Source organism: Entamoeba histolytica, genomic scaffold (assembly GCF_000208925.1).
Source record: "Entamoeba histolytica HM-1:IMSS scf_1104750516417 genomic scaffold, whole genome shotgun sequence".
In the NCBI taxonomy this organism is placed as follows: domain Eukaryota; phylum Evosea; order Mastigamoebida; family Endamoebidae; genus Entamoeba; species Entamoeba histolytica.
This window is the reverse complement of record NW_001914863.1, coordinates 4,786-32,667: the sequence shown is the minus strand read 5'-3', so window position 1 is coordinate 32,667 and position 27,882 is coordinate 4,786. Positions and strand designations below refer to the sequence as shown.

Sequence of the window (27,882 nt, the reverse complement as noted above, 5' to 3'; positions counted from 1 at the left end):
TAGTTGCATGAAAAGTCATCATCTCTCCCCTTCTTGGTTTAACATATATATTGAGGAAGGTTCAACAGAAAACATTCGTCATAAACCTGATACAAGAGCTTTGACAAAACAATTGACAGGAAGAATTAGAGAAACATATTGGCATATTTATCCAACACAACACAGTTTATATACAAATAAAACACCAATAATACTTAATGAAATTACAGAAAATACTACAAATTCAGGATTTGACAATGAAGAATATGATCTTATTATTAAAGAAGGAGACATACTTGGAAGTGCAACTAGTTATGAAGGAAGATATTATTCAGCAAACCCTGAAACAGTTTCACGATATCAAATTCTTAATAGATTAGGAAATGGTATGTTTGGACAAGTATTTAAAGCAAAAGATTTAAGTAAAGAAAGGGAAGTTGCTATCAAAATTTTAAAATCAAAAGGAACATATTTTAGACAAGGAATGTTAGAAATATCAATCTTATCTATGGTTTGTTTAATATAATTTTTAACAATACTTAATAATAAATAATTATTTAATATAGTTAAATGATATATATGATAAAGATGGAACAAAAAATACAGTTAGAATGCTTGATCATTTTCTTTATTGTAATCATTTATGTATTGTATTTGAATTACTTGGGTTTGTTTAACTTTTTTTTTATTTACTATCAAATTAATAAAGAAAATTAATTTAATAGAACAAACCTTTATCAAATGTTACAAAAGAATGAATATCATGGACTTAATATTATAAAAGTAAAAAAATTTATGACACAATTACTTGAATGTCTTGATGGGTTATATAATGCACGTATTGTTCATTGTGATATTAAACCAGAAAATTTAGTATTTGACCAAACAACAAATGGAATTAAAGTGATAGATTTTGGTTCTGCTTGTTTTGACAATTATACTTTATATACATATGTTCAATCAAGACATTATCGTGCACCAGAAATTATTCTTGGACTTCCTTATAATAATGCTATTGACATGTGGAGTGCAGGATGTATTGCAGCAGAATTAGTATTAGGAATTCCATTATTTCCAGGAAGTAGTGAATTTAATCAATTATTTAAAATAACTGATATGTTAGGATTACCACCAAAAAATATCTTAGAACAAGGATCAAAAACTTTATGTTATTTTAATAAACTAGGATATGATGAAAATGCTCATTATATTATGAAGCAACCATTTGAATATGAAATGGAAAATAGAATTCGATTAGAACCAAATAAAAAATATTTTAGATTTAAAACATTAAAAGAATTAATTATGAGAATCCCTTTAAAACTTGGAGGTGGAATGAAAGAAGAAATTACTAATTTAACAGAAATTAGACTGTCTCTTATTCACTTTATTGAAGGTATGCTTCAATATGATCCAATGAAACGTTGGACTCCTTCTCAAGCATTATATCATCCTTTCTTAACTGGTCAACAATTTACTGGACATTGGGAACCTCCTTTATCTGCATCTCAACCACGACCCCCTGAAGATGATATTCTCTCTGGAATAACAAGTGATGAATTTGCAAAGAAATGTTTTGGAAATGACATAACATTACATGGTTTAAATACTGCAGAATATTATGATATTTGTACGTCTGCATTACAAATGGGTGAAGTTGTCAATATCACATGTCCTAATCCATTCCAATTACCCCCTATGACTCCTGATTCTTTCAGAAAAGCATTTGAAAATATTCATAAAAGAGAACGAAGTGGAAGTGGTTCTCGTATTACAAGAAGACGTTCTTCATTATTACGAAATCAAGAAAATCCTTATCGTGCACAACTAAAACAACCTCACACCCCTCGTTCAAATGGCATTAGTCCAATGAAAATTGTTCAAGAAATACATGAAGGAGATGATTTCTTTGAAAATGGTTTAACTACTGTAAGAAGGAGATTTGATTCTTGTAACGCTAGAATGAATAGAACACCACTTCAAGAGTTTAGACTCCAACGTAATGAAAGATTCAAACCTAATGACGTTGGTTCTGTTAAATTAGAAGACCGATATAATAATAATATTTTTAAAGAAACAGCTATTGTACACGAACCTTCAAATGTTAATATTCCTATTGTCCCTGTTCCTATTAGAAGAAGTGATACTGGTCAAGACCCTTTCGAGTTTGCTCCTTTATTCATTTTCGGAGAGCAGTCTCATCAATAAATTACTTATTTTCATTCATTTTAATATAATTTTGTTATTATCTTTGACCAAGACTATTTTAGACTTATTAAAATGAATTTTCTAAGGAGATTATCCTTTTTTTTATTTCCTTCTCAAATAATTCATATCTTATAACAAGTTATCGAGAAAAAGTTTTTTGGGGTAAATTTTATTTCATTTTTTTTGTCATCGTTAGTAATGATATGAAACATAATAACTGTTTTATAAACATAAAAATTGAGGAAAATGTGTTTTTGCTTGAATATCAACAGTTTTTCATGAAAGATTTTTGATATTTTTTTAGTATTAAACATATCTTCAATACCTGCACAAACTACTTTAGGAAATAAAACAAGGAAATAAGAATATAATACATTGAATTAAACGTATTAAATAAAAAGTTATAATAAAAAAACAAAGCTATAGATAAAATAATTCATTGTAAAAACATTTTTTCATTTCAATACATTTCCATTTTTATTAAAAATCTTTGATTTTGCTTATTACCAATGTTATTTGAACATCATTCGAATATGTTCACTTAGGTTATTTCTTTAATACTATTATCTGTATCACTTATTATTATGACTTGAGTAATGACTTTTACACATCATCTGTAAATCACCATAATTTAATCAAAAAATTTACGTTATTATACGTAGTACTTACACTCTTTCTTTATTATTTTTTATTAAATATTTTGAAAATATAATGATGTTTAAACATTTGAGATAATTTTATTAAACGAATATTTGTTTATCATTAAATTAAATAATGACAAAAAACTATCTGTTGTATGATACCATGAAGTTTGTGTAATAAATATATTTTGTTTTTGAAAACATAAAATAAAAACAACCAAACTTCTTTATTCATTTCATTGTGTAAGAAATGAAACAAAACAAAAACAATCAATTGTATAAAGAATTAGTAGAAACACTTCCAAACATTCAACAATCAATTGATGATACTACTAAGAATTATCAATATTATTTAGGAAGTATTAAAAATGAAGTATTTGAAATAAAGTCTGATGAAACATATGAACAGGCAATTAAAAGAGGAGAAGGAATATTTGATAGGATTGATGAAACAGAAAGAAGAAGAAAATTAGTGATAGAAAAAAGCCAAGAAACAATCAATCAAATAGAAATAATGAAGAATAAAATGTCAAGAATCATAGAAGAATGTAAATCAGATGAAGAAATACTGAGTAAAACACGGAATGAACTAATAGATAAAATTATTTCAATTGAAGAAATGATAATGAGAGATAAAGTATTCAGAAAACCAGAAGAAACAGATAAAATCACAGCAGAATTTAATAAGAAGAAAGAAGAATGGCAAACATATTACAGTGATTATTTAGAAAGAAAGAAGAGAGAAGAATCTGAAACAAAAGAAAGGAAGATACAAGAAGAAGAGAGATTTCAAAGAATGAGAGGAATGTCAATACAAAAATATCAAATTGAACAAATAGAAGAATGGACAAATAGAAAAGTATTCAATATATTATTTGATTCAGATATTGATGATTGGAGTATTAATACATCAGTATTTGGAGAAAGAATAATGAATAAAGAACATATAATAATTATTATTGAAGATGAAGAAGGAAATAAATTTGGAGGATATGTTAATGAGAAAATTGATAAAGTTGATGAATGGATATATGATTCAAAGTCATTTGTATTTTCATTAGAATCAAATGGAAGAATTGAAGGAATGATGAAATTTGATATTATAGAACCAGAATATGCATTTTGGATTCCAAAAAAGAATGAGACATTTGGATATTTATTTGCATTTGGTCATATTGATATAGACGTTTATAATAAATCAAGGAAGTCTGTTTCTAATTGTCACCAGAAATCATTCAATTACAAAGGTATGAAAAATGCCCTAAGAGGAAAAGATGAATATTTTTGTCCAAAACATATTATTATAGTTGAAATGAAATAACTACTTTCACTGAATAATTGAAATTTTAATGTTATTATAAAAAAAAATATTAATTATTTATTCTGACTTTATAGAAGTTGTTTTGTATGAGTTTAAAATTAATGATATTGTTAATAAATTAGTTAAATGTTCAGAGGTAGTTGGATAATTTCCTGTTTCTGTAATATAAATAAATTATTTAATAATAAAATTAATAATTGGGATATATAACAAACCTTCTTGTTTGTGTTTTATTTCATCAATCATTTCTTTTATCTTCTTAACAAAAATATCAATTTGAGAAAAGTCTTTTCCAATAGTTGTATTCCACTCATTAAACTCTCTAATAAAATTATTAACTTCTTTATCTATTGGAGAAACTTCTGTTTCTTCAGTAGGTTCTGAAAGAGGGGGTTGTTTGATAAGTTGGTCATCATTTTCTGTAGAAATCTTCTGAGATTCTAAAATATTTTCATTTATTAGTTGTTGCTGTTCTTGTGCCATTTTAACAAATATTTTGGAGTTTTCAAAGAAAAAAGAAAACTAAAAAATATAAAAAAAAAGAATTCTTATAACGTCCAAACAATTCAATTAGTGAGTAGCAGTTTCAACAATTGAAAGATGTGCAAAAACTGAATGAATAGTTAAAAGAATAACTGTAAAAATTGTTGTTTTTGAAAGAGTTGGAATAGTATTAGTGTAATAAGCAACACATAAAGTAATTAAAACAGTAACAACATAGGCATATTCCTTTTCAATTTTATATTTTTTATCTCCAATTGGAACTTTTGGTTTAACTTCTCCAACAACAACAGAAATAAGACAGAAGAGAGTAAAAGCAATAAATACTGCATAAAATTCTTTTGTAATTAAAGTAGCTATAAAGAATGCAAGAATAGCAAATGTAGTATAAATAACTGAAAATTTCTTATAATTTGTTCTTATTCTATCAGTAATAGCTTCTACTTTATTTGGCATATCATATTTTAATCCAATAAATCTATCAATTTCTTTTGAAACAGATTTAACATAATCTTTTCCCATCTTAACTCTTTTTTTATTCTGTTTCTTTTAAGTTCTTTTTTTATTCTGTTTCTTTTAAGTTCTTTTTTTTTTGAAGTTCTTTCACCTCCTCTTTTTTCGTTTTTTCATTAAAAATTACAGAGATATCTATTTTTAGTTTTTTATTTCTTCTGTTTTTTTTTTGTATCAAAACTGAACAACAAAATAAACTCCTCTTTTAAAAAATGAATATTAATACTAATAAATCCTTCGTTATTTAACTTGTTTTTATCGCATATTATATAATGAAAATTAGCATAATATTAATTATTTAAAAAAAAGAATCAACACATTTGTAAATCTTTATAATAACATTTTTATTTTATTGGTTTTCAACTCTTACAACTCTCCAACAAATCACTTTTTCATTCAATTTATATGAGAAAAGTTTTTGTAAAAAATGGTATTAAAGCAGTTTTTTTATTTAGAAAAAAATAAAATAATTCATTCATTTTCTTAATAAAATATTTTTTATCTTATCCAATATTTTCTAAAAAATTTTCTTTCATAGTTAAAATCAATTTGATACAATAACAACTTCTTATAAATAATATGAAAACAAAAAGAAATATAACACTTTTTTATGATAAAAAGATTTATAAAAAAATTTTCAAATTAGATTATTAGAATTAAAATACACATCACCAAAATAAATTCTTTCAATCGATACAAATAAAAATAAATTTATTGTTTGTCTTTAAGTTATTGAATAGACTTTTAAAATTTTCTTCAGATAGGTTGTGGATAATAAATTATATGTATTTTGTTTTTATTATTTTTTTAATTAAAAAATTGAAAGTTTATTTTGTTATACTTTTAAATTTTGTTGTATGAATATAATTTTGTTGTTTATATAACAAAAATAATTTCAATAGAATATTTTTCATGAACTAAATTAAACAACAACTAAAAATCTAATACTTCAAAACCATTTAAATCGTGAGAAGTTCTCAATTCTTTATCATTTGATATTTCAAAAACGTCTTTTGCCAATTTCATAAAATCATCAACCTCGTGAAGATTTTTAATAAGAAATCCGAAAGTACAAAAATCATCTAATTTAGTTGGGTCTATTGTATGAACACTAAATCTATTTGTACCAATTGGAGAATAAGACTTTGTATCTATTTCAGTAAATGATTTAAATGATGGTTGTACAATATGTGGGTCAAGATAAAGAAACTGTAATGCATGAAATCCAAAAACAAAAATTGCTCTGTCTCCCATTCCACCAACAATACCAGCAAACAATTTTGATTTATAAATTTGTTGTAATTTAGAATGAATTAAATGATTTAATACAATAGGAAGAAATACAAGAGTTGGTTTAAAAGGAAGTTTACTTAATTCATGAGTTGGTATTGAAACATTTGAACACATAACACATCTAATAGGACATAATTTCCATGAATTAACAAGACCTCTAATAAGTAAATAACTAATTTTTGTTTATCTAATGAATAACAACAAACGAATAAGCTTTTGCAACAACTGATGGAGCTAAATAATTTACTCCAGATTTATTTTTTTCTACTACAAAACGAGATTCATAAACATGATGAATTGATAATGGAGTTGTTGAATTAGGTGAATCAATAAATGGAATTAATACATTCATTACCTCTTGTTTTGTTGGTATGTATGGTGTTTGTGTATTATTAAGAGCACCAGAATATACGATTGTTTCCATTGCATTGGCTATCATCATTTGCATAGCACGAATAGTACACCCCCATCCTACATCTGTTGTTAATGATGAATTTGGTAATTTCTCATACCCTGAACGGTATGTCATCCAAAATAAATTTGATATTCGAAAAAATGTTGCCGCTGAACTGTACTGAAGATAAACTTCTGGTGGTTGTTCTGCTAATTGTTTATCCATTTGTTTAGTTTTAAATTCAACTCCAAGAATATAAAATGAACATCCACCAACAAATATTGGTTTTTGTTCATCTTCATGACCTATTTGATTATAGAATTTACTAAGAATATTATAACTTCCATGCTGTACAAGTTTCTGGAAATAAGACATTTTTACTTATTTCAAGTTCAGATTTTTTTGAAAAATTTAACTAATCTAAAAATACAATTTTCTCTACCATTTTTCTTTCTTCAACTATTTTTATTTGTCTTTTTCTATTCTTCTTCTTTTAATAATATCTAATACCATACTTTCTGTCATTTTTGAAAACATAAAAAATATCTCTTTTATATTTAATTTATTTAATTTGAGTTTATTTGGATAGATTAGACTTGAACTAATATATCCAATTGATATATATAATTATAGTAATTATACTATTCTATTATATTAATCTCATTTAATACTTTTTTTTTAATTATTATATTATCATATAGTCAGTCTACCAATGATTATATAATAACATTACTATCTCTTTCTGAGTATTTATAACTGATAAAAAAGATTCAGAATTAAGCATAAATACTGATACTTAGTAATGTAAAAAGAAACTAAGTAATAATTTTAATATATAATTTTTGAATAATTATATTATAAACAATTAAATTTTTTTAATAAGTTATGTCAATATTTGCATTGGTATAATTAATTTTTGTATTGTTAGTTTTTATTTCTGACAATATGAATAATAATACTTTTCTCTAAATCAATAATATTACTTTTTCATTAAATAAAATAATAAGTACATACACCAACTTCATTAATTGAAACTTTTAGTCGGAATACCAACCAACGTACTAAACATTTATTTATCAACAAATTCTTAAAAATTTTGAATTAATAAAAGATTTAATGTCTTACATAGGTTTTGTTCATTTTTGTGTATGTGGTTTAATTTAAAGACAGACAATTCATTCTTGATTGGTAGATATAAACAAATTAAAACGAGATAGAAGATAATTTAAAGAAAGAAATTTCAAAAAAGGATGATGAACTTTTTTATTTATTTTCAGTTTATTAAATGGAAATACCTGATGGTGTTTGTAAAGAATTAAATCAAGAACTTACTGTTCTTTCTGAAGACCAATTAAAAACACAATGTGAAAATATTGTGCAAGAAATTTGTAATGGAGATGAAATGGATAGTAGAAGTGATACATTATATGAGTGTATTTGCCTTGTCTTTTTGGAAGGAGCAAAAAATGATATTGAAAAGGATCAATTTATGGAAGTATTAGAAGCAAACGAAATTGGGAATAAACAGAAAAGAAGTGTTTTAGCAGAGATATATGATTTGCATAAGGAGGTGCTTAGGAATATCTTAAAAGAAACAACAACAATATTAACAAAGATTATAGGAGTGAGTTGGAAATTAGACTTTTTTGTTCGTCCTGAGCATAAAGAAATTAGTCCTGTCTTTCTTGTTACACTTAAAACAAAAGAACAAAACAATGAGGGGAAACTTGACTTTGTTTGCACACATGAAGAAATGGAAGATTTGATTACCAAATTAAAAGATGCACAACAACAAATTGAACGATCAGCAAGTCATGTTTAACAAGAATGTAATTTTTGTGTTATTGAGTTTATTTTATGTTATTAAAGAAAAAATAAAAATGATAAAAACTTCAAGAGAAAAAAAGAAAAAGAACTTAAAACAAATTAACCATTAAATAAGTATGGAAAGCCTTATTAAGGATTTAAATAAACAAAAAGAAACTAAAAAGGAAAGAGTGATTTTACCCTGTAAAGAGTTAAGTCTACCTAAGGCACTTACTGAACATAAACATGGAACAACTACTCTTTCAATGATTATTAAAGAAGGAATTATTGTTGCTGTTGATTCAAGAGCCACTCGTGGTGCTTTTATTTCATCTGGTAGTGTACAAAAATATATTCCTATTACTAGTCATATAATTGGTACAATGGCAGGAGGTGCAGCAGATTGTGCATATTGGGAACGAGAATTAACAAGACAATGCCGATTATTTGAGTTAAGAAATAAACCACCAATTAGTGTTGCAGCAGCATCAAAGATGTTAGCAAATATATTGTATCAATATCGTAATTATAATTTAAGTGTTGGATCAATGATTTGTGGATATGATAAAACAGGACCTCACATTTTTTATGTAGAAGATGGAGGAGTTAGAATCCCAGGACATTTGTTTTCTGTTGGAAGTGGATCACCATATGCTGTATCTCTTATTGATTCTGAATATGATTATAATATGCCAAAAGAAAAAGCTATTGAGTTAGCACGTCGAGCAATTTTTCATGCTACACATCGTGATGTTGCATCAGGAGGAAATGTAAATGTAATCTTCATAGATAAAGATGGATGGAGATTAATATCAAGAAATGATTGTTATGATTTATATTATGATCATTACAATATAGAAGAATATCAAAAGCATGGACAAATGGAAGAAGATTAATTTAAAGTAATTTAATACAAAAGAATTGTTTGTTTATTATTGAAAAATAAACATAAAAAAATATAGTTTTAGTGTTGTGAAAAACATTTACATTTTTGGAGTAGACAATGACAATGAAGTTTGAGACCTTGATAACATTGGTGTTGTTGGAACAAAATAAATGTCTGGTTGATCTAATTGATGTAATTGATAATCAAATAATACATTGTCAAATTTATTTGAAGAACCTACTACTGAGGACCAATTTACTTTATGTTGAAAAGCATATCTTCTAGCTTCTTCTTGCATTCCAAAATAATTTAGACAATAACAAATTGTTTGATGTTTTTCTAGTCTTTTTAACATGTCAAGTCCTAATTGAAACACACCATTATATTTATTTTTTAAAAAAATAATTTGAGTTGCAATAATTTCATTATCAGGAAAGACTCCAAATGTAATAAGATTAAGAAGGATAGAGTATTGTTTAATTTTATCTAATGCTTCTATTAATCTTAATAAAACTGCAACTTCTGGATGTTCATTTGAAGCAAGCCAGACTTGAATATATTCTAACATTAAATCAATAGAATATTGAACTATTTCATATTCTCCATCAATAGGAAGGTTTAATAAAATTTGATATTTAAGTTTATCTAAATCAATAGCACATTGTTCTTTCTTTTTATTCATTCGGAGGATAGCTACTAACACTTTTGACATAAAAGAAAGATCATAACGTAAATCAATCATTTGACTTAATACATCAATTGCTATTGACCCTGCTCCATTTCTTCTTAGAAGATTTCTGACTGATTTAATTGTTTGTTTATTATGACTTATACTCATTTTTTGTTCAACAATTTTATAATACAAATAATATTCTAAATTGAATTTCCTAATACATCCATTGCTTTGATCAATAAGAAAACGTTGATTATAAATATTATTTTCAATAGAGTCTTTCATTTCAAATGAACATTTAGCATTTTGTAAAATACAATATTCTTTATTATGAAAATCATATAATGATACTTGCTTTCTATTTGTTAATAATACTAAATTATCTACAACAAAGACTATATAATTCATTGATGCTTGAACTTCTACATCAATATGATCTAGTCCTCGTTTATTTATTCTTTTAGTATTATCAATAATAAGAAAAGATGCAATTTGACTAAATGGAAAATAAACAAAACAAACAATAGCACCATAAATTTCAATGATTTGAAATATAGGTACTGTTGTACTTTTAACTTTAGATACATTAGGATTTTCTATTACAATACTGCGAAATGGACGAATATAATCACTGAGAGAAAGGACTGTTAATGTAAATTTCCCTCCAATAGAGAGGTATGTATTAAATACTAAATATTTAAATATACTTGAAAATGTTGGTTTTGGAAATCTTTCACAAGAAACTGTTGATCCATTGAAATCTAACATTTGAACTGACCCATGATACAAACAAATAATATGTTTTCCTACAATTGCTAATTGCCTTAACTTCTCTAATAAATGAACTTTACTAATTTGTCGTGAAGTATTAATAAATAATATTTTTTCATCATAACAATATGCAACAATATTTTGTTTTGGTGTTTGAAACCTAACAAAATGATGAATAATCGTCTCATTGTTGTCATGTTTGGATATTGAACTTGTAAAAATTCGTTCAAATAATGATTTATTTTCTCCATTGTCTTTAAGTTGAGTTTGAGAAATGTTGATTTGTTCAAATGGTTGAGTATCTGAATTATTTATTTGGTATATTTGATTATTTGATTTTGATGGAATAATGAAATAGCAAATTCCATTAGAGTCTTTATTAATGATTTGAATTGGCTTTGAGTCTTCTGTGATATGAAAATCAGTAATATAAATTGGACTTTCCTCCATATCTTTTCCCTTTTAATTCTTTTTTCTTTTCTTTTTTACAATTTTTTTTCTTTCTCTTTTTCTATTTTTTATTATTCTTTTACTATACCATCTTTTCGGAAATTTCATAAAATCTCAGAATTATCCTTTATAGATTTACATCAAATCTATATTTTGTAATATATAACTTAATTTCTCTTTAATGTGTCTTTCTCCATTCTCTTCTCACTCTTTTTTTATCAAATTGCTTTTGTAAACTAACAACAACCAACACAAATGAACATACTATCTTTTGGAATTTCATAGATACAATAAATGCTTTATGTTGAACATGTTTCTACCAAAAACAAATGGAAAAATCTTAATACACCATGAGAAATAAAAAGAGACACATTAATGATGCTGATATATGTCAAGATAGAAAGATAGAAGTACCATTGTATTTACAAAGTAAACATATAAAGAATGTCAATAAAAAGTAATCAAAAACAAACAAATAAATTGCAGCTATTATCAGTATGATATTAACGATAAATGATTTACTATACAACTAATAAGTAAGATTATCACAGGTATTAAAATACAAAGAGATTTGAATAAGACACTAAGAGGAATCATTATTACAAAGATAAAAAATCTAATGTTTTACACATTCAAATATAATAGAATATTAGAAAACAATAATAATATGATTAAATATGATAGAAATGAATAACAGAATAGAAGTGAGTAGTATTAAACTGATAAAACAAGCAGTTCTAGATAATTATAAAATCAAGTTATGAATATATCTATTAATGATAATTTTTTTAAGTTTGAAATATAATAAAAGAATATTTAATTAAATAGTTTTCTTATAATATGTTTTATCATATTATATTATTTTTTACCTTTTAATTAAAAGATCACTCTAATTACTTTTTAACAATTGATGAATCCTCAAATGGATATTGTCACAATCTTCAACAACGTTATATCAGAAATTGATAATGATTCTTCTCGTATCCAATTCTTAACTTTCACTGCAATTCAGAGTATCGCACGAGCACAAGAAATTGTGGATATTATCAATACCTCATTACTTCGATTTGGTCATAGCCCAGAACAACAGGTATATGTTTTGTATGTGATTGACTCAATTGTAAAGAACGACTCAACTAGAACTTATCTTCAGTTCATTTGTCCAGGATTAAACGAGAAAGTGGTTGACGTTTATCATGGATGTCATCAGCAACTAACACAATATATTATCAACTCCCTCAACACAGGCACGGTTCATTTCCAAATAAATTATTCAATCAATCATCAGACAAATCAACCCACCTGAACCAATTATTCAACCACCACCACAACAGTATTACCAACAAATCCCACCACAACAACTACAACAATTACCACAACCACCAGCTCAATATCAACAATACCTAAGTCAACAACCAATGAAAAGAGAACCAGAGGGTTTCAATCAAGCAACAATGCCACCACAAAAAAGGATGGTTAATCTTTACGAAAACCCTGAACTACCCTCTATTGGCATTGATGAAGAAATAGCAACAAACCCATATATTCAAAGTGTTGTTGAACAACGTCCAGAACCTCCAATAGAACCAACACCGAATGTAAATGAAGTTGATGCTATTGATTTAATGAAAAGTTCGAATAACCAAGAGCCAAAAGAAGTACAGCTTGAACCAATCTCAGAGCCTATTCAAAAAACAACTACAATCACAAGAAAATATAATTTAGACCCTCAATGTGATATTTGTGGAGTTCATTGTCATAATATCGACCAACATAAACAATGGCATCAACGATGTGATTCCCTAAAAGATGGTATTAGTAGAGATTGGTATGTATCGTCCAATACTTGGATTACTGAACCTATTTCAGAACATGCAACTATTCAAGCTTTTGCTGCAGATAAAGAAGAAGAAGCAAAAGCACCACAAAAGGTTGAAGAGATTCCTGAACAGTCACAAGTTGTTTTATATCCAATTGATGAACATTCAATGAACTGTGATATTTGTAAGGAGAAATTTGAAATATCCGATGATGGGTTACATTTCAAGAATGTTATTGCAGGCAAAAATGGTAAATTAGTACATAAAGAATGTGCTGAACATGTTTAAACATCTTCTAAAAGGAGGTAGAAAAGTGTTAATGACAACTAACTTATTTTTTCATTCTATCTGGTTATTTTTTTAAATCAATTGAGTTGATGATATCTTGTTTTCTAAAAAGAAATAACCTTTTCATAGAAAAAGAAAGAATTAATAATTAGAAAAAAAAGAACTTCAAAAAAAATATAATTTAATTTTCAAATATGTCAGAAGAACAATCAAACGAATTTGAAGAATTAATTAATCAACTTGAAAGTTCTATTGATGTATTAGAAACTCATGAAAAAATGGATTATGAAATTCCAAAATTATATTATAAGATGGTGTTTGAGGATGAATTATCAGAAGAGGAAAAAGGATTGGCATTAAAAGGATTGGTATTATATTTGAATTACAAAAGAGAGTTTTATGAAACATTTATTAAAAGTCATTTAGAAGATATTTATATTAAGTTACCATTCTACTTTGAAAGACCATTTACTGATTGGACTTTAAGTTTACTCCAGAAATCGATCCAAGATAAAAAACCAAGTGAAGATATTATCAATAAAATATGTGATACTATATCCATGGTATTAGATGAAGATCAACATCCAACAAAAACATTAAATAATGGATTTTTATTGATTCATAAAATTCTAGTAATATACTCTGAGTGTATTTCTAATATTATACAAAGTGAGTCATTCTCAAGTGGAAGATTAACTCAAGGACTAATATTAGAATTAATATTTACTGAGTATAAAGAGTCAATGTACTCTATTTGTCTTGACGTTTTGAATATTCTTTATTCTCAAAAAGAAGCTGAAAAATATCTATATATTAATGATCTCAATGTAATGCTTTCTGATGTATTTCCATCATTATGTAGACAAAATAATTATACAAATGATGTGGTAATGCATAAAATGTGTTTAACCCTTATTGTTCTTCTTAGAATTGCTATTAACCATTCAACCTATGAAGAGATTCCTGCATTTAGAGAATGTTTGGAACATTTAGCAACATCACAAGATGATACTAAATTAGTTAATGAAGTATTAGACTTATCAACATTAAATCAATAATAAAAATCAATCAATTTTCTTTGCAAATGATATTATTATTACTTTTTTATTTTAATTGTGCAATACGTACAATTTTTTCTTTGTTATAATGATCTCTAAAAATACTTGATTTATGAATTTCTTCGTCTTCTGAGTCGTTGTTAATTGTGTTATTGTCTTCAAAAGAAACCTCCTTTTCAAGTTGTTCAAGTTTTCTTGACACATCAACCATCTTCTTTTCTAAATTTTCTATCTTTGCATTTTCCTCTACAGTGATTTCTTCTGGGGTTTTTTTGAGGATGCTCTTTTCTTCATACTCTTTAATTTTTATTTGGTTTTCAAAGTGTTGTTGCCATTTCATAATTTCTTCTTTTCCTTCTTCAAAACAACCACACTCTTTCATTTCACTCAACATAACTAATAACTCCCAGAATAAACTTTCTTCCATTTCTTCGGCAGGTAAAACTAAGTCTGATGGTTTGTCTTCAACTTTTTGTTTCTTTCCCATCCACTGAACTATACCATTCCATACTCTTTTCATATTTCAAATAATGTTTTTTTTTAGTTTTATCTTCAAAACCTAAAACCATCTTTCAGTGAAGATAATTATCAAGATGTTAATTTAACAAACATTATATTCATTTTTGATTTGGAATTCATAAACTTTTCCAATAAAGTAAGAAGAAAGAATGAATAGTAATAAGTTGAGTATAAGAGAGAGTAATGGAAGTATAAGATAATCACCGAGTGTAAAAATAAACACACAGAATTGAAAAGGTAAAATCTCAAGCCAACAATGATTAGATCCAAGTTGGTCCATTCTTAAATGAAATGAAGTTGAGAGATAAGGAATTCTAAGAGTGAAAGGGATTGCAAATAATGAAAATTTAAGAAGAATAAAAGAACATTTGAATAAGTTCCAATTTTTTGAAGAAAATGTCATTTCAATTTCAATAGAACTATCAAATGAAGTTAAGACTTTAGAATGAGATGTTGGAATAGTTTGAATTGTTATAGAATGGATTTTAAAGAAAGGAATGAACCTAAAAGGTATTTTTGAGTTAAACCAATCCAGTTGATGATTTAAATAATATATTTTGAGACAAGTAATATAACAAAGAAAATCAGCTATTTTCAAAGATGGAGTAAATAAAGGAAAAGGAATTTTCATTGATTTCTGAGAGAATGCATACCATATTTCTAATTCATGAGAGTAACGAAAACGAAGAAAGATACGGTCAGAATGAAATTGTGAAATTCTATTGTTATTTTGAATCAATAATAAATTTCGTTGATCCCATTTAATAGGACCAAACGTTTGATACAATTCAATATGTTCTTTTAATGGAATTATAACTACATCATTTGGACTTAAAATATCATAAGTTAAAGGGGTGAATATCATTACATCATTGTCAATATACATTTCAATAATTCCTTCAATTACAGTAGTAGAAACAATTAATTTAACTTCAGTATTAAAAAGAACTTTTCCAAGTTTATCTCTTAATTCCTTTTTACCAATTCCAAATTGATAATATTGTTTTTTTGTTTTTGACCAAACCAAAACAGAGATTAAACCAAAACAAATTAATAATGTAATTAGTATAGTCATGTATTGATTGACTTATGTAAAAGAACGCCAATATATTTATTTTTCTTTTCATCTTATTTTGAAAAGTCTCCTTGATTTTGTTCAATTAAAAATTCCTTGATTACTCGATAATAATTATCATAATAAGGAAGTTGCATATGTCTTGCTCCTGGAAATGAAACTAACTTTGTTTGAATACCCATACTTCGTGCTTTCATTTCCATTTTTCTGGTCATCCAAGGTGGAACTATTTCATCTCCTTCTGATAATAAAAATAAAATTGAAGTTTTCTTATTAATTGTCTCAATCTTCTGTTCATTTAACCATGGGTCACGAATCATAACTTCATTGTTTTGTAAATTTGGAAGAAAGTCAACAAGATTAGTAAATCCATTTTCAAGAATAAGTTTTTTTATAGGAAGTATTTGAGCAACACTTAATGCAACACCAACTCCAATGGATCTTCCTATAATGGTGATGTTTTGAATAGGAATTCCATCTTTGCTTAAATGAGAAAGAGAGGCTAGTGCATCTTCAATAAATCCTTGTTCAGATGGTTTTCCTGTTGAATTTCCATATCCACGATATGACAATATTCCTACACTTATATTGAATTTAGAGTAAAAAGATTTAAGGAGAAATAATCTATCAAGAAAACAACCTGCATTACTTTGGAATAATACTAACAACTGAGAAGAATTAGGATGAATTCCATAATACAAATGGACAATTTCATTATCTTTTGTTTTTGTTTTCAAATCAATTAAGTCAAAGGGTAATTGGTAATCATATTTTATTTTATTCATTGATGGGATATTAGGATTAGATGGATAATACAAGGCATAAGAATTTAGAATCACAAATAATAAAATGAAAAGTATATGTTTTAACATAAATATATATTATTTTAGAGTTAAGAAAAATAATTAATAAAAACATTAGAATAAAACTGAATTAATTGTTTTTAGAGTACAGAATCACTACCCGAAAATTCATTTCTTTTGTTTCTTTTCTTCTTCAGAATCATAGTTTGGATCATTTTTATCAAGTGCAGCTGGGCATGTTTCAGTATCATCTACTTTTCCCCATGAATGAGCTCCAGCTCCTCCTTTCTTATCAGTAGTGGTTCTGTAACCAAATTTATCAGTAGCGTGTTTATCATGTTCGTATGGCATTTTGTATTTTCAATGGTTTTTTTCCTTTCAGTTCTGTCCTTAAATAGTTCTATCTCTTAGTTTTTCAAGCTTCTTCTTTATTCCAGATTGCAGTCAAGAACTCCAAATTGAAGAATTGACGGGTCTCCACGTCATTATCTTATATCATTTATAAGATTGTTTTTTTTTTAAATTCAGAACAAAAATAAAAAATGTTATTTGAATAACACAATAATAACAGTCGAATTATGAAAAAAAAAACAAAAATAGAATAAATGAAGAAGATAATAAGAAAAATAAATCAATTATGAAAATGAACTAGCTTAATAATGAAAAAAGATTTTTGTTTTGTGGAATAGATTAATATAAGATATTGAATGAAAGAAATAGGGTATTTTGATGAAACGAAAGAAAATGTTTTGAGTTTTTAGTGTCAGAAGACAAAATGATAAGAAAATAGTTTCGATTAATTATGAGGGAAATGACTTATTCATTTATATATTTATATAGACAAATTGTTATAATAAGATTCAATTAGAAATAGTTAGAATAATAAAGAAATTAAATAAAGAAATGAAATGAGTGTTGTTAATTGGTCATAAGATGTATTAACTCAAAGAAGAATTTAGTTTTAGTAAAAGAGATGAATTTATGATGAAATAAAAGAAAAAAAGAAAAGTAAAAATACAAAAAGGAATTGTTAATAAGAAAAAAAATGAAAGATAGGAAAAGGAAAGAAGTTAATTGATTAATCAAAGAATAGAGAAAGAACAAAATACACCAAGTAAGTTAATTAGAAGGAAATAAATAAGATAATAATAATATTATATATGACAAGTGAAAGAAAATTTATGAATATCATCAGAAGTATTTGATGAATCAATACAAAGACTTTTTACTTCTAAACAAGAACCATCATATTCTAATAATTCACTTTTAACAGGAGTAAAAGCACTTAATTTATTAAAAGTTTTCATTACATATTTTTTAAATAATTGTAATATAGTAAAATCATTTGGTTGTACATAAATAATTCTTTCAGAAAGACAAGTTTTTCTATTTGAACCTGCCATTTTTTGAACAATATAATGATTTACAGCTAAACCAAAATCTCTAATATGTTCTTTATCAAGAAGATAAGAAAATCCATTAATAATTGTTGAAATTGATTTTACTTTTTGCATTACAACAGTAAATTCAGCTTTTCTTGTTTTTTTCATTTGACATTGAATAGATGCTTTTTCTGCAACTTCTAATAATTTACCAAAAGCAATAGCATCCATAGATCTTTTAATTAAACGAGAAGCCCATTTTTTATCTGAATCACAACGTTGTTTAGCTGTATCTAATTCAGATTGAACATTGTTATGAATATCTATTCTTTCATTATTAAGACTAACATAACGAACATTAAGTAAAGGAGATGTTTTAGTTGATTTTTTATAAACTTTTTCAATTTCTAATTTCATTCCAAGTAATGAAAATACTCCTAAAAGAGCACCTTGTTGACATGCCTCAAAAGTTTTACTTGATCTTTTTAAACAATCCCATTCTTTTTTATCATCAAGATTAAATGTATCTTTCTTAGGTTTAGAATTAACTTTTCCAACAATAAGTTTCATTTGAGCATATTCTAATGGGTTCATGATACTATTGATCAATTAAATGTATTATTCCTAGTTTGTTTATTTTATTTCTTTGTCTTCCACGTTGCTTGGTTTTTTGTTTCATTAAATTTTTACTTTTCTGAAGATTGTATGAGTTTTTCTGATGAATAACCAAATGCTTTTCTTCTTTTGTTAGTAATTTTATATCTTTCTTTCCACAATTTGTCTGATTCTTTATTGGAAAAGAAGTGTATTAGTTTTGGCTCTCCTTACAAGATATTATGTCACCAAAAAGAATCAATTAAATTCATTCTAGTTTAATTTTAACTCTATTAACTTCAGGTGATGACATAAAGTTATAATATTGTTTCAAAATACTTTTTTTTAATAATAAATAACTGTATCAAAATAATACATCACTTTCTTCTATGTTCTGAAAAAAGAAAGGAAGACTATCAAATTCTTAATTTTGTTAATTTGATTGGAAACTTTTTTATTTTTAAAATATCTGAAATCCTTTATTGGTTCTTTACTATTTTATATTGTTTCTGTCTTCTAAGGAGGTTATTAATTATTCTAATACTATTCACACCACCAAACCCCCAAATGAATATATGTAAATATTGATAATAATGACCATAATTTTATCTCTTTATTTTATATTTTCATTTACAAAAAGGAAAAAATCAATTTTATTTCCCATTACCAAAAATTCAAAAACCTTTTTTAGTCTAAAAATACAACCAATAATCTTTGAATAACTTTAATTCATAATGAACCTTACTTCAAGATTTGTAATATAATTACATCTTATTAACAAAAAATAATTCCATAAATAATACAATGTAATTATTAAAATAAAAGGTATTTATGACGTACCTTTATACAAAGATTTTTATTTCCTGATTTATAATACATTAATGAAAGATTATAAGCTATTTCTCTATCAAGTAATGATTCATTTTGATCATTTGGAAGAACTGATAATGCTTGTTCATAATAATATAATGCAAGATATGAAATATCAAGTTGATGATACATTCTCCCAACATTAAAATAACATTCTTTTTTTGAATGTCCTAACATAAGATATCTTTTCATAAATGTTAAAGTATTTGCAAATGCAATTGATTTATCCATTGTATTTCTATTAGGTACATCTCCTAAATAAGCCATAGCAATAGATAAATTAAGAACAGCAGATTCTTTTTCTTCTTCATAAACACTTAAATATTGTTGTAATGCTTTATTATATTGACATGTTGTTAAAAATAAATTTCCTAGAATAACTGTAATTATTCTTTCATTTGGACATTTTTGATGCATTCTAGTAAAATATTTAAGTAATGTAGGATTTGTTTGTCTTTTAGATAATACAATAACTTTATTAAAATAATACCAAATATCTTTCCTTTTTGGTAACAATAATCCTAATGATTTTAATTGAAATATTGCTCCATCATAATATTGATTTGCAATAGCAATATTAATATATGATATTCTTAAATATGTTTCTATTTCTTCATCACTTCTATATAATCCAATTAATGTTTCTAATGTATTTTTACATTCTTCCATTAATCCAAGATGAGCAGAACAATTAATATGATAAATAATATATTTTTTAATTTTTCTAATTCCAATAACTTCTTCAAGTAATACAAAAACTCCTGCAACTTCAATAACTGTTTTATTATCTCTATCTACATTTCGTGTTTTTCTTTCTATTTGATTTATTTCAGTAAATTCATTTATTTCTTCTGTTTTATTATCTTCTTTCTTTTTATTATCTTCATCTTCTCCTTGTTTTTCCCAAACTAATCCATCTTTTGGCATTGGAGGTGTAATTGTAATAATTGACCCTTGATTACTTTCTGTTCCTTTTCTTCTTTTTCTTCTTGTTTGAAATAACCTATTTTCATCTTTTTCAACATCTACAATCCTTTTGGTTATTTCTTTATCTTCTTCAGGTAAATCAATCCCAAGAAGATTTAAAACTGCTCCTTTCCTCCATTTCTTATTTTTTGTAAATCTAAATAATTTAATTCTTGATCGAATAAGATCTAACTCTTCTTTTTGTAATAATTTCCCAAATAACCATAAAAATGATTCATAACATTCTTCATATCTTTCTAATCCATAATTAGCCTTCATTTTAAGTCTAAGAATTTCAACAACATTTTCTTGTTCTTCTAAACTGTCAAATACACTATCATTTATTCCTTGTTCTAAACTTAAAAAATAATTCTCACTTACTTCTAATACTTTTTGATATTGTTTTTTCTTATAATATTGTCTCATAAGAAGAATAGTAATATCTCCTCTAAATGATATTTCAGGATATGCTTTTTCTGCTAATTCAATTCCAATCTCTTTCTTTCCTAAATTAAATAAACATATAGCACAATTCCCCCAATTCATTGCATTATCTTGTCCATCAACTTTTCTAATTACTTCAAATAATTCTAATGCTCTTTCATATTCCTTTACTTTCATTAATTCATTAGCAATATATAATGATAAATCTACATTTTCTGCTGTTGTAGATTGTATCATCATTTCAATACATTTTTGACTTTCTTCTTTTTGTCCTAATCTAATATTACAAAGACAACAATTAACTTTCATATCAATTGGAATATTTTCATCATTAATCCCTGCAAATTTAAAATATTCTTTAACAAATTCTTGAAATGTTTCTAATTTATTTATTCCTAATAATAATTCCATACATACATTAGCTAATCCTAAATCAATACTTTTATTTTCTTTCATTCGTTGTTTTATTGCTCCAAGTACAACTGAACTAGCATCTTTCATTCTTTTTTCACTAATTAATGCACTAACAATTTGTTTTGCTGTATTTGGTGATCCATCTAATGAAATAAGATATTGAAATGTCATTAATACTCCCCTTGAATCTTCCATCTTCTTTCCAATTTCTATTCTTTCACATAATAATTCTACATTCTTAGAATCATGTAATACGGCTTGACTTAAACAATAATAATATTGTTCCATATCTCCATCTTCTTTAAACATATCTGCAAGTCGTTTCCATAATTCAGCATCTGTACGTTTCATATGAGCTGCAATCATAAAGTATTCTCGTGCTGTTTTAGTATCTCCTAAATCAAGATAAATCATTCCTAATGTATGATAACTATCAGGTATTTGTGGTGCAATTTTAATTGCTTCGAGTGCATATTCTGTTGCTTGTGAATATTCTTTTTTTACATAGCACATTGACGCTTCTCCAATGAGTTTTTTCACAGCATCAGGAAGTTTTCTAGTTTTAGGTTTAGAATTGTCAATACTATCATCTTCATCATCAATACTTGCTGAATGATCACTTAGTATATCCCTAAAATCATCACTATCACTTTGATTTAATGAATGATCCTCTTCCATCCCCCACAATGTTTCTCTATAATCTTTGTCCATTTATCTTTTATTAGTTTTTTGTTTTTTTGTAAAATTCTTATTCTTGTGTTATTCTTCATGTTTGATTTTTTATTCATCTTCAATATTTTGTTATATCTTTTCTCTTTTCAATTCTTTTAACCTATTTAATTGTCATGTTACTCCTACAACATTCGTTTATTTGAACAAGCTTTCCATACTTTAGGAAGTGGTAATAACTTTGGTTTATTCTTTTTTGATAAATTGTAATTGTTAAAATCACTTCTAAGAATGGAATGAAACAAACCAATTTCTATATTATAATAATGATAAGTTAAAATTACCAATAAAAAGTCTTTTTTATGAAAAGTTTTGAGAGTTATTCTTCTTAAAAATTATTCAAACCAATAAACATAAATAAATAATAACATAATTCTTCTTAAAAACAAAATATTCAATTACTAAAAAATAAAACAATAAGAATAATAAAAAAATTTAATAAAAGAATTTAGAATTTTGCATATTTAATTAATGAGTGTTAAAACAACATATGGTGACATAAGAAAATTTGTTAATCAAATAAATTCTTGTTCTACAATAGAAAAAGAGCAAGAGGTTATTCAAAAAGAACTTGCAAAAATAAGAAATGAATTTTCAAATCCAAAGATAACTGCTCATGATAGAATGATTAATTCATATAAATTAGTTTTTATCAATACATTAGGGTATGAAGTAGATTATGGGATGGTTGAAGTTATTACATCATTAGCTAATTCAAAATTTATTTATAAACATGCTGGATATCTAACATTTTTAACTTGTTATAGAAACGTTCCTGGAGCGTGCAGTTTATTAATTAACACAATGCAACATGATCTTCAAAACACCAAGAATGAAGTAATTTGTGAAACATTATCAACTCTAGCTGTTATCTCAGATGCACAAATAGCAGAAGTGGTTGGACAAACTGTAATGAATTTAGCTTTTAATAATAATGAAGTAATAGTTAGAAAGAAAGCGTTGTTAGTTTTAAAACAAATGTTTAAATTCTTTCCTAGTTTAATTAATCTTGAACCGCAGTTTATTAAAAAAGTTGAGTTATTAATTCAAAAAGAATATGACTTAGGAGTTGTTCAATCATTATGTAAGTTATTATATGAAGTAATTCTTAAAGACAAAAATAATGGAGTTGATTTAAAAAAATATCAATGTTTATCATTAAGTTTAGTTCAAATTTTTAAAGGGTTATTAACAGAACCTAATTATGAAATAACATATCACGGAGTATCTATGCCATGGTTAGTTATTGTTTTAATTAAATTAATTCCTTTAATTTGCATAGAAAAAAGAGAAATAATTTCATTTCAATCATTATGTGAAGAATTTTTACAAATTGGATTTACTGACTTTCTTTTTGGAATACCTTCAAGTCAAAGAGACATTACATTTTCTATTGAAATAGAAATAATAAAATATTCATTTGAATTTGAAGTAAAAAGATTAGCAAACATATCAATTTCATTATTAGGAAAATTACTTGAAGTGAATGATATTAACATTAATTATCTAACCCTTGACTTATTAATTATTGCATGTCAAAATGGATTTAAAGAATCTACTAAGAAATTATTTGCAAAAGTAATATTATTAGGTAAAAGTTTTGATATTGAATTAAAGAAAAGAGTAATTGATACATTATTTAGTATGTGTGATAGTTCAAATGTTATAAACATTTGTCAAGTATATAACGAAATGATTAATAATGAAGATTTAATAGAATTAAAAGAAGACTTAATATTTAAATTATGTATTTTAGCAGAGAAATATTTAAAAGGAAAAGAATATGTTGATATTATGATGAGTATTGCATTTAATGGAGGCAATTATATATCATTTGAATTGTGGAATAGAACATTAAAAAAACTTCATGATGATCAAGAAGCTACTAAATATTGTATTTTCTTAATAGAAAAACTTATTAAAAAGAGTTTTGGAAGTGATAATTTTATTGAACTTTGTTGTTTAATACTTGGAGAATATGGAGAGTATTGTGAAGATATTTTATCGTTAACTCATGCTCTTATTTTAAAATTTAGATTTATTAAAGATTCTACAAAAATTAGAATAATTACTGCTTTAATGAAATTATTAAAGAAATTTAATTCTATAAAAGACCTTCTTATGAATATTTGTATACAATACCAATACTCAAATAATTGTGAATTACAACAAAGAGTTAAGGAATGTTTATATCTTCTTGAACACCCTTCTATTATTCCTATTGTTATTGACTCTTTGGTTTATAAAGATACAACTGAAGAAGAATTAAAAACGGTAGAAGATAAAGAAAGTATTGATGAAGTAAAAGGAACACCATCTCTTAAAAAAGCATCAACAATTAAAAATGATGATAGACCTAATGTTATAAAGAAACAATTTAAATTCAATTTCTATCATTCTTTAAATCCAAATGGGTTATATGAAAAAGTAGAAATAATTTATAGAAAAATAATGAGTCTTAATGAAGGTATTATTTTCCAAGACCAAAATATTCAAATTGGTTATAGAAGTAAAGTTATTGATAATGTTGTTGGTATTCAATTATTCTATGGTAATATATCTCCATTTCCTATTACTGTAAATATCCATATTATTGTCCCAGATGGTTTAACTTCTTCTCTTCAACAAGACAATTTAACAATTGAGTCTCATCAACAAATAAACCATATTATTCAATTTAAATTAAATGCCACCTTCCTTGAACCTCCACAACTTCAACTTGATTATCATTTTAATTCTACTTCAGCCAGTGTTTCATTACCTTTACCAATTACTCTCCTTAAATTTTTTAAACAACCAACTCAAATGACATTCTCTTCATTACCAGAACAAACAACAATACATTGTTTATTAACTATTGGTCAGTTTCAATCGTTATGTTCTCGTTATAATTTAGTCTTTCAATCAAATGATCAGGTAGTAGAAACCCATAGCATTATTCCTTCATTAGGAGAAATTAAAATCCAGTTAAAATTTAATTCAAAAGAATTATCTGTATCATCATCAAATGAACAAATGAATTTAGATATTATTGCATTGATTTTATATTCATTACAATAATTTATACATTCCATTTCTGACAATAACCAATATCAAATTATTCAATTAAATAATCTCTTTTGAGGTTCATTTTTATTTAAAAAGATTTCATCGACATTAAAAAAATATTTGTTTTTATATTGTGAGATAAACTCTATTTGATCATTCTTTGATGTACATTTTTTTAATTCAGGAGATGAACATAATAAATCAAACATTATTTGTCTATATATTGGAGGAACACAATCTAAATTAAATATTGTACATGGTGGATCATTATCATCAATACCATCTTTTATTCCATCTATAATAACAAAGTTTGATTGTTTGTAAGTGAATTGATCAATTTGTTTTTTTAATACACGATAATCAATAGCTTTTAATTTACGTAATTCATACCATTCATAAAGAAGAGTATTTAAGAACGTGGGTGTTAGACAATATCTAATTTCATTTTCTATTGTCTGAGTTGTCAAACTTTGATTTTTGAATAAGATTAGTTCAAGTACTTTATTAAAAATGATGTTAATTGGAATAATTGGATATACAGCATCTTCTATATAAATTACATTTATCATATCACCTCCAGGAATTGTTTTTAATTTCGTTAATATTTGTAGATCAGAAAATATAAATTTATAATACTGATGTACTGCAAAATAAATTTTTTTTGGTGGGTATGTTGTTATTAAAATACCTCGAATTATTTCTATAATCCAGTTAATCATTTCTGAATTGGAAATACCATTTTCATTAATTAATGGTCTTAAGAGTGTTCCATCTTCTCTTATTGCAAAAAGATGTCGTTGAATAACATTTTCTCTCTGAACAAAGAAGATATGGTCAGTACTATCATTTTTAATAATTATTCTTGATTGTTGAAGTGCATCTGATATATATTCAAAAGAGTCAATAAAAATAACTTGTTCTTTAGTTGTTTCATTTATCTCTAATAGTCCAGAAGCTAAATCAGTTAATTGAATTGAATCTATAAATATTTGATGTGGATATTTCCATACTTTTTTAATTGGTAAATTCAAAATAGAAAGTGATTCAGAGAGAATATTTTCTGTAATACAATTTTTTATTTTAAATAGTTCAACATCAATTATTTCATTAGTTTCTAATTCATGGTTAATATTAACCAAAACATTCTTTATTTGTGGAGTTATATTGTTACAATTTATTAATGAAGAAGAATGATTATATTGACCAATTGATGATGGTAATGTTAATGAAGCATTTATTAAGTTATTATACTGAGTAAATTCTTCTTTATGTAAATTAAATAATAAATCAGATAATAATGAATTTGTTAATTTTAATTTATCAATAATAGATTTTAAAAATTCATAATTCTTTATTAGTTGATTAACTCTATTATTTAAATTTTTTTCTACTCTCTTTCGTTGTTGAATTTCTTGAGTTTGATTAATAATATTAAGATTTTCTTTTAAAGTTTTAATGCATTGACTAATTATTGGAGATAATAAAGATAATTTACAACATTGTGAATCATTAAAGAATATAATATCATATTTATCTGTTGAATACTCTGTGAAAAATTGTTTGAAGTATTCATGCATATATATTATGGCTTTTGAGTACCATTTTAATTCATTTAATTTCTTTGTTATATATACCTTAATATCCTCAAACCAGTTAATAAATTGTTTTGAGGTATAATAAAGATTTCTTCCTTGTGAAGTAAGTTCACTATTAACAGAAGTGTCATTAATTTTCATATTTTTAAAATATGTTTGTATTTCGGTGTTATTATCAGATTTACTCAACACACGAAGAATTTTAATAAATGAACAATCATTAGAAACACAAATAATAGAAGGTGACACTTTTATTGATCTTCCAAAATGAAGGTTTTGAGGTATTTCACCTTTAAAATAACAATTTGTTTTGCCTTTTAATTGAATAAGTTGATACCCAATTTCTTCTATTGTTAAGACTAATTGAGGTGGTGTATTTTTAATTCTCTTTTTCATGTCATCAATAAAATTATAATCTAATGGTATATTTTCATTCTCTATTCCAAAAGGAATACTACATTCAGTATATCCTGCCCCTTTTAACATATTAATAGTTAATAATTTTGGTGTTATTCTATTTTCATTAAAAAGATCCTCAAAAGCACTAAGAGTAGGAAAAGAATTAGTTTTAATAAGTATTCGATAAATATCATCTAAATGTTTTATTTCTTCAACAGATAATTCTGTAATAGACTTCCATAAAGTAGGATATTTTTCTTTTTTATTTTCATCTTCAGTGAAAAGAGGTTTAAGATGAGAGTCGTAGTTAGTTCCATACATAAAATAATTATTTGAATTAATAGATTAATATTTTATAAATATTTACATTACCTCATTCAATGAAAAATAAAAATTGTATTTCAAATTTATTGTATTGTTAATAACATAAACTAATTTTATA

General features: G+C 25.2%; 17 protein-coding genes across 17 annotated transcripts in view, besides 1 other annotated feature; 6 read left to right on the top strand and 11 right to left on the bottom strand.

Moving 5' to 3' along the window:
* Positions 1–7: 7 nt before the first annotated feature.
* On the top strand, positions 8–2,187 carry EHI_011920 (protein kinase, putative; the record flags this gene model as incomplete). The annotated part of the gene is made up of 3 exons (XM_651125.2): positions 8–490; positions 546–646; positions 705–2,187. 3 exons carry the CDS (start codon positions 8–10, stop codon positions 2,185–2,187), a joined length of 2,067 nt encoding a protein of 688 aa, XP_656217.2.
* Positions 2,188–4,206: 2,019 nt separating this feature from the next.
* Positions 4,207–4,632, bottom strand: EHI_011910 (uncharacterized protein; the record flags this gene model as incomplete). The annotated part of the gene is made up of 2 exons (XM_648704.2): positions 4,207–4,307; positions 4,365–4,632. 2 exons carry the CDS (start codon positions 4,630–4,632, stop codon positions 4,207–4,209), a joined length of 369 nt encoding a protein of 122 aa, XP_653796.2.
* An 87-nt stretch (positions 4,633–4,719) lies between these two features.
* EHI_011900 (uncharacterized protein) lies at positions 4,720–5,172 on the bottom strand (the record flags this gene model as incomplete). The annotated part of the gene is made up of 1 exon (XM_648705.1): positions 4,720–5,172. The coding sequence occupies one exon, from the start codon at positions 5,170–5,172 to the stop codon at positions 4,720–4,722; it is 453 nt and encodes a 150-aa protein (XP_653797.1).
* Positions 5,173–6,096: 924 nt separating this feature from the next.
* On the bottom strand, positions 6,097–7,225 carry EHI_011890 (peptidase, C54 family; the record flags this gene model as incomplete). Its single annotated transcript, XM_648706.2, has 2 exons — positions 6,097–6,613; positions 6,663–7,225. The coding sequence occupies 2 exons, from the start codon at positions 7,223–7,225 to the stop codon at positions 6,097–6,099; spliced, it is 1,080 nt and encodes a 359-aa protein (XP_653798.2).
* An 899-nt stretch (positions 7,226–8,124) lies between these two features.
* EHI_011880 (uncharacterized protein) lies at positions 8,125–8,702 on the top strand. Its single transcript, XM_001913362.1, has one exon. It carries the CDS (start codon positions 8,136–8,138, stop codon positions 8,670–8,672), a length of 537 nt encoding a protein of 178 aa, XP_001913397.1. The 5' UTR covers positions 8,125–8,135; the 3' UTR covers positions 8,673–8,702.
* A 91-nt stretch (positions 8,703–8,793) lies between these two features.
* On the top strand, positions 8,794–9,570 carry EHI_011870 (proteasome beta subunit, putative; the record flags this gene model as incomplete). Its single annotated transcript, XM_648708.2, has 1 exon — positions 8,794–9,570. One exon carries the CDS (start codon positions 8,794–8,796, stop codon positions 9,550–9,552), a length of 759 nt encoding a protein of 252 aa, XP_653800.1. The 3' UTR covers positions 9,553–9,570.
* Positions 9,571–9,639: 69 nt separating this feature from the next.
* On the bottom strand, positions 9,640–11,436 carry EHI_011860 (uncharacterized protein; the record flags this gene model as incomplete). The annotated part of the gene is made up of 1 exon (XM_001913361.1): positions 9,640–11,436. The coding sequence occupies one exon, from the start codon at positions 11,434–11,436 to the stop codon at positions 9,640–9,642; it is 1,797 nt and encodes a 598-aa protein (XP_001913396.1).
* Positions 11,437–11,786: 350 nt separating this feature from the next.
* Positions 11,787–12,226: a repeat region.
* Positions 12,227–12,346: 120 nt separating this feature from the next.
* Positions 12,347–13,544, top strand: EHI_011850 (uncharacterized protein; the record flags this gene model as incomplete). The annotated part of the gene is made up of 2 exons (XM_648709.2): positions 12,347–12,537; positions 12,725–13,544. 2 exons carry the CDS (start codon positions 12,347–12,349, stop codon positions 13,542–13,544), a joined length of 1,011 nt encoding a protein of 336 aa, XP_653801.2.
* A 194-nt stretch (positions 13,545–13,738) lies between these two features.
* On the top strand, positions 13,739–14,602 carry EHI_011840 (uncharacterized protein; the record flags this gene model as incomplete). The annotated part of the gene is made up of 1 exon (XM_648710.2): positions 13,739–14,602. The coding sequence occupies one exon, from the start codon at positions 13,739–13,741 to the stop codon at positions 14,600–14,602; it is 864 nt and encodes a 287-aa protein (XP_653802.2).
* Positions 14,603–14,648: 46 nt separating this feature from the next.
* EHI_011830 (uncharacterized protein) lies at positions 14,649–15,122 on the bottom strand (the record flags this gene model as incomplete). The annotated part of the gene is made up of 1 exon (XM_648711.1): positions 14,649–15,122. One exon carries the CDS (start codon positions 15,120–15,122, stop codon positions 14,649–14,651), a length of 474 nt encoding a protein of 157 aa, XP_653803.1.
* Positions 15,123–15,203: 81 nt separating this feature from the next.
* EHI_011820 (uncharacterized protein) lies at positions 15,204–16,196 on the bottom strand (the record flags this gene model as incomplete). The annotated part of the gene is made up of 1 exon (XM_648712.1): positions 15,204–16,196. One exon carries the CDS (start codon positions 16,194–16,196, stop codon positions 15,204–15,206), a length of 993 nt encoding a protein of 330 aa, XP_653804.1.
* Positions 16,197–16,249: 53 nt separating this feature from the next.
* Positions 16,250–17,068, bottom strand: EHI_011810 (uncharacterized protein; the record flags this gene model as incomplete). The annotated part of the gene is made up of 1 exon (XM_648713.2): positions 16,250–17,068. One exon carries the CDS (start codon positions 17,066–17,068, stop codon positions 16,250–16,252), a length of 819 nt encoding a protein of 272 aa, XP_653805.2.
* A 1,085-nt stretch (positions 17,069–18,153) lies between these two features.
* Positions 18,154–18,975, bottom strand: EHI_011800 (uncharacterized protein; the record flags this gene model as incomplete). Its single annotated transcript, XM_648715.1, has 1 exon — positions 18,154–18,975. The coding sequence occupies one exon, from the start codon at positions 18,973–18,975 to the stop codon at positions 18,154–18,156; it is 822 nt and encodes a 273-aa protein (XP_653807.1).
* Positions 18,976–19,788: 813 nt separating this feature from the next.
* Positions 19,789–22,380, bottom strand: EHI_011790 (uncharacterized protein; the record flags this gene model as incomplete). The annotated part of the gene is made up of 1 exon (XM_648716.1): positions 19,789–22,380. One exon carries the CDS (start codon positions 22,378–22,380, stop codon positions 19,789–19,791), a length of 2,592 nt encoding a protein of 863 aa, XP_653808.1.
* A 489-nt stretch (positions 22,381–22,869) lies between these two features.
* EHI_011780 (alpha-adaptin, putative) lies at positions 22,870–25,458 on the top strand (the record flags this gene model as incomplete). The annotated part of the gene is made up of 1 exon (XM_648697.1): positions 22,870–25,458. The coding sequence occupies one exon, from the start codon at positions 22,870–22,872 to the stop codon at positions 25,456–25,458; it is 2,589 nt and encodes an 862-aa protein (XP_653789.1).
* A 41-nt stretch (positions 25,459–25,499) lies between these two features.
* On the bottom strand, positions 25,500–27,761 carry EHI_011770 (uncharacterized protein; the record flags this gene model as incomplete). The annotated part of the gene is made up of 1 exon (XM_648698.1): positions 25,500–27,761. The coding sequence occupies one exon, from the start codon at positions 27,759–27,761 to the stop codon at positions 25,500–25,502; it is 2,262 nt and encodes a 753-aa protein (XP_653790.1).
* Positions 27,762–27,858: 97 nt separating this feature from the next.
* Positions 27,859–27,882, bottom strand: part of EHI_011660 (uncharacterized protein) — a gene marked incomplete at both ends in the record, with an annotated part of 2,493 nt that continues 2,469 nt past the window's right edge. The window contains one exon of the mRNA XM_001913360.1: positions 27,859–27,882. This exon is cut by the window's right edge and continues 2,027 nt beyond it. Coding sequence (XP_001913395.1) covers positions 27,859–27,882 — 24 coding nt within the window.

Bases quoted from the DNA above. Each gene is read 5' to 3' on its own strand.
- EHI_011880 (XM_001913362.1), top strand. From the start codon at position 8,136: ATGGAAATACCTGATGGTGTTTGTAAAGAATTAAATCAAGAACTTACT.